The following is a 5,548-nucleotide window of genomic DNA, read 5'->3' as shown; positions in this document are numbered from 1 at the left end:
AGAGAGAGAGAGAGGGAAAGAGAGAAAGAAGGGTAATACACTCAGAGGAATCCCGGAGGAAATTTCATTTGACAAACGACTGTGTCGTACGCTCGCTTCCATTATCTTTCAATAACGAGTAACGAGTTGGACGGAGTTACGATCAGAGTGTCGCGCGGAGTGTCTTCGGTGTGCACGTGAGACCTTGGGTTTCCGGTGCAACTGAAAGAAGAGTTCGGAGCTGTCATTGCCACTGAACGTCAGCGATTGAGCAAGGTCAGTGAAGAATCGTACACGTCCAGTCATCTCGGATAATTGAATTTTTGCAATTTTTGGTTTTTTGCGCGGGCGAAGGGCTGTGACGGAGAGCCGTGATGGACAGCGATAGTGTAGATTCGTAGAGTCGATCCTTCGTTGGCATCAACGCGACAATCGCTCGCCGCTGACCACTCTGCATCGACGATGTGTACACTCGCCAGTCGACCGCGACAAATCTCTCGTTCACTCGTGAAGCACGAACTAGAGCGAGATTTTCACTATTTTGTTACTAGCGAACGAAAAACGATGTCGCGACCAACTTGATATTGCTCGGTTTGGAAATCCGGGTTGCAGAAGAAAATCCGTAGCCCGCAATTCTTTTTTCGGTGTTACGTTAAGATATCTCATAAAGTATCTTATTATGAATTATTTCCAGGTAAAAATATATGTTTAACAAAATAGATGAGAAATTTCTCGCGATAATTTGTTTCAGTTCTTAAAAAGATATCAAGTCATTTATTTTTATGTCATTTTCCATTTAATTCAAATTTTCCATTTAATTTGTAATTAGAAAAAAATCAAGCAATTAAAATTGAAACCTATACGAAGAATCGTTCAGCTTTACCATAAATTCGAAAGTGAAAATAATGAGAGTCTTACTTTTCTATTCTTCAAATAGAATCCTTTGCGTGCAAGTGCGTACCAATTATCGTATCATGCACGTCTCCTATTCTGGTCAATGCCGTTTGTCTCCTGGTACGTTGTCTCGATAATCGCTCGTTTCCTTTCTTTTCCCGTTAATAAAGATTTCCTCATGTATGATCAAAGTACAAAATAGGCTGCTGTGTGATGAACGGACAAGTACTGTCTATTTTTCTATCGGTTCGATACGCCTGAAAATTTCATCCGAGCGTGACAATTACCGTTCTCTCGCGAAACGTGAAACACGTAATAGCGAAAGTTTTCCTGGTGCATTCCTGCTATTACACATATGTAGGAAGTGTATTGACTATACAGTATACATATGCATCAATATATATATATCACACAAGCCGTAAGAATTTGAAAGAGCATGCTCGAGAGAACATGAGGTCCTACTTCTTTCTCTCTTCTCGCTTTTCGCTGATCATTCGAACGGCACCGAAAGTGCACTTGAACCGTCATTCGCATCTGAACACTTACGCAGCGCAGCTGCAGCCTCCTATATCAACCATCCATGTCCCAAACAGCTGATTTTTATTATTCGGACCGGTGCAACGATATAGCGGTCGATAAGCGTTATCTTTTTCGCGGAGCAGTAGATTATTTATAAATGGGTTACATTTCATTGTCTCCCGACATTTTCTTGCAAAGATAGATGTCGTATAGCGGAATCATTTTCAATTCGTGGTAAATATAACTCATTCGTGAAATGCGCGAAATCTTTGCTGGTAATCTCGGGCGAAAGTTCTATCCATTGAATCTTCCTAAAAGATGTCGCACGAAGTGATACTTATTCCTTATAAAAAGAAATAATGTCCTGAATATCCCATCGTCCTCTCACTCATATTTATTTTATCTTTTTCATATAAGATAAAGATCATATACATTCTTTAGGATGAAATAAGTACACAAAAAGATGATGTACTTTTCTTTATCCGGCTGAAAAGAATGACTAAATGTTAATTTAAATTGACTAAATGTTATGACAAATCTGTTTTGGAAATTTATCTTTTCAATACATTTTAGATGATATTGTATATTTTACTCATTCTTGGTACATAATTTTTCTTGTTTTATATAGTTAAAAAAAAATTTATAAAACAAACGTTTTATATATTTTCCTTCAAATTATACAAATATATCTGTCAAAACAAAATTAGAAAGTGATACATGCAATTTTTATTTATATTGTTTCACTAAATAATTCACTAAATATAACAACAGAAAATTTTAAAGAAAATGATAAATTTTAAGATTTTTATTTTTAGCATAATTTATTTAATATATTATTTTGTAAAACAAAGTTTTAGAACATTTTTGGACTTGTTTTCACTTATTTAATGTTTTTCTTTACAATTTTTTTTCTTAAATAAATCTTTTACCTCTTAAATTTTGTTTCGAGGTTTTGGTAGCACCTCGTATAATCGATAATGCGTGGCACGCGCACATGTGACCTGTATTTGGCCGAGAGAAATGAGATTCGCTCGCGAAACACGATGCACGAAACGGAGCGAAAGTTTCACCTTTTACCTTAACAAAGACAGAATAAATGCGATGCAAGCGCGATGAAGGGAAATGAGAAAATCATAATCGGAAGTTTCTCCATCCTGAAAAATTTTCTGCGCGAACGTTTCAAGAGCGATTTAAATTTAATATAGATCGTATCTCTTTTTGTTTATCCGAAAATACAAGCGGAACGATTGATCGATACCCGAGAGTATTCTTCAGTAAATATGAAATTGATTGACAAGCACGAATCGTGTAACGCCAATTTGTTCGAGTTACGGTCGCTTGTTCCGTTGAAAGTGAAATCGCAGTATGCAAGAACCTCGACATAGATCTTCACGTTGATTTGTCGTTGTGTTTTTCACATTTTGTGTACACGCAAGCTTCTTTATGATAATCGACAATATTAAATTGAGTACTATGAAATTGATATGTTATTTTAGAAGCATTTGTTCTGTTATTTCATAAGAGATCGATAAAACTGTATTTTAGATTCTAGGAATTAATGTATAATTACACGTATTAGGAAATTTATATCATAAAAAAGCTAACGATTATTGGATAATTATAATACTAGCGATTACTTTCAAGCCATTTCAAAATGATTTAGATTTGAAATGCATAAGTTTATCTAAAATATTGTGTTATTAAAACACTAATAAAATATATAAAAATATAATTTGCGGTCAGAAATAATTTCGATAAACTACATACTAATTTTTTGCAACATTGAATTTATTTTGTTCGAAGGAAATTGATTCCATCGACTTGATTGAATCGAATCTCGTTCATAGTGAAAAAAAGAGATTCTGAATTGATTAAAGAGAATCTGCCATCAGAAAATATAATACGGTAAAAATGAAACATTTTATACGGAGTGTTGTATTCTATTATAAATGATAAAAGAACTCATATTTCTATATATATATATATATCTTTCTATATCTATATAATCTATATATATATCTTTCATCTATGCACAAGAGAAAATCGTAAGATCATATAATCATGAGAAAATCATAACTGAATATAATGAATTTCTTCCGATATAATGAAACGGTGTACAATGCAATTTCGAAACTTGCGAATGCACCGGCGAGACTGAATCTCGCGTGGGTCTTTTGCAACACGAATGCGTTACTTTCCGTACACCACGGCTAATCTTTTGCGCAGGGAAGAGGTAAATAAACCTTTCCCTTTCCCGTGCCGTATCGGAACGCGATTGTTTCTCCCTTGATCGTGGAGCGCGTGTAAGAGCGCGCCTTTTACATAAGACGCGCGTGGCTACCTACGTAGGATGCACTTTACAATTAGTGCAACCTGCAAGGATGCATCGTCACGGTTCTGCGCCTGCCGGCAGGCAGGCTCGCCAGTCGTCGACTCACCGTGAATAATTTCAGGGATGTACGTGGCTACAACGTGACTGACGCGCACCGGAAGCAAAGAGGAAGTCAAAAATGTCGCTGCAAAGGAGGACATCTACCTTTTCACCGCCGCATTCTTGGCTGATCACGGTGGTTCTGCTGATTTTTTCCGTTCAAGTTCAGCGTGTAACAGGTGCGCGCGTTGATTTCCGTAATTTTTATTCTTTCCATAGCACTTTTCGAGAAAGATTTTCAACAGAAAAATTAATTATGGATAAAAGAGTAAATTGTGTCGATTTTAAAGATTTTAAAGATTTTAAAGAAGAAATTAATTATTACTGTGTTTTTATTTTTAATTTATAGTAAATAAAAAGTTATTAAAATTAATTAAGTTATTAAAACGTTTTAATATATATTTGAAAGTTGCATTGATTTTTTTTCGACGCTACTTTGCTATGATTTATTTAAATATAAAAATTAAATAACAAAATAATTTCATTTTGTATTACAATCAAAGATACAAAAATATATATGTTATGCAGTAGTTAAAAAATTATATATAATAATATATATAATAATTATATATAATAATATATATAATAATTATATATAATAAATTTATAAACAAATATCTTACGGGTTAAAAGATTATATTCTTGCAATCATAGACATACTAATATTAGTTGTAAATTAATTTGAAAGATAATGTACGACAGACATGTCGAATGTACAGAGCAAAAATTTGTAATTGCGATTAATTTTGTACTCTAAACTCTTATAAAAATTGAATCTTTTAATAAATATTTAAATAATAAGAATCTAACATTGAGAGAGAGTTTAATTAATGAATATTCTGAAATTCTTACGCTTCTCTAAGTAATAATAGATAAAAATATTTATATCGATTTATGAGAACTGTTTCTCATAACGATAGATATGATTTGTTGATTATTTAATGCAAAAAAAGTTAATGTTTCAAGACGTAACTATGTTAATTAGGCGATTTAGCATTCTAAAGACGATTGAAAATTTTATCTAAAGTCTAATTAATACTTACATAGAACAGCATGTACTCGATATAGTAGCATACCCTTGTGCAGCTTATTGTCGCCGGTAACAATGCGAACGTCCGTGTACGTGAGCCAATTTGCACATACAGGGTGCAAGCGAAACTGGTAAAGGCTTCGTCTTACCGAAGATAGACTGTTAATTCTCATCGTTACCATTTTAGATCGTGAGATTGCGGTCGAGCCTACATCAATTTGTAGACGCGGGTTCGTTAATGAATCTTTGTCGATTCCCGCCTCTAGCCTCTAAAAGAACCTGCAATATCTCGGCAGTATGGATATAAATATTCGATTGCATATATACCGTTGTGCATAATAGATTCGCGCGAGAATCAACGTCGATGCAACATTTGTGCGGCGTTTGCCTCCGGCAAAAATCCAAGCAGTCATCCATTACAGCTTCATGGCTCCGACGATGCATTGCGGAAGTTGACTCCATAGAATAAAGCTCTATAAAAAATATAAGTCCCGTAAAATACGGTTTAATGTACCTTAGATCTGATTGCAAACCAACGTTATTTTAATTTTAAGCAAAGTTTAAAACTCTCTCCCTTTCTCCCTCTCTCTCTCTCTCTCTCTCTCACTCTCTCTCATACTNTACNCACTCNCTACTCTACTACTACTNTCTACTACTACTCGTACTCTCTACGTACTACGTTACGTTACGTTACG

General features: G+C 34.4%; 1 protein-coding gene across 1 annotated transcript in view; it reads left to right on the top strand.

Moving 5' to 3' along the window:
• The first annotated feature begins 3,902 nt into the window (after nucleotides 1-3,902).
• Nucleotides 3,903-5,548, top strand: part of LOC105619545 (cadherin-89D) — a 20,049-nt gene continuing 18,403 nt past the window's right edge. Inside the window, 1 exon segment of the mRNA XM_012201062.1 lies at nucleotides 3,903-4,002. Coding sequence (XP_012056452.1) covers nucleotides 3,903-4,002 — 100 coding nt within the window.

This window comes from Atta cephalotes (assembly GCF_000143395.1).
Source record: "Atta cephalotes unplaced genomic scaffold scaffold00022, whole genome shotgun sequence".
In the NCBI taxonomy this organism is placed as follows: domain Eukaryota; kingdom Metazoa; phylum Arthropoda; class Insecta; order Hymenoptera; family Formicidae; genus Atta; species Atta cephalotes.
This window is presented reverse-complemented; position numbering and strand designations above follow the sequence as displayed.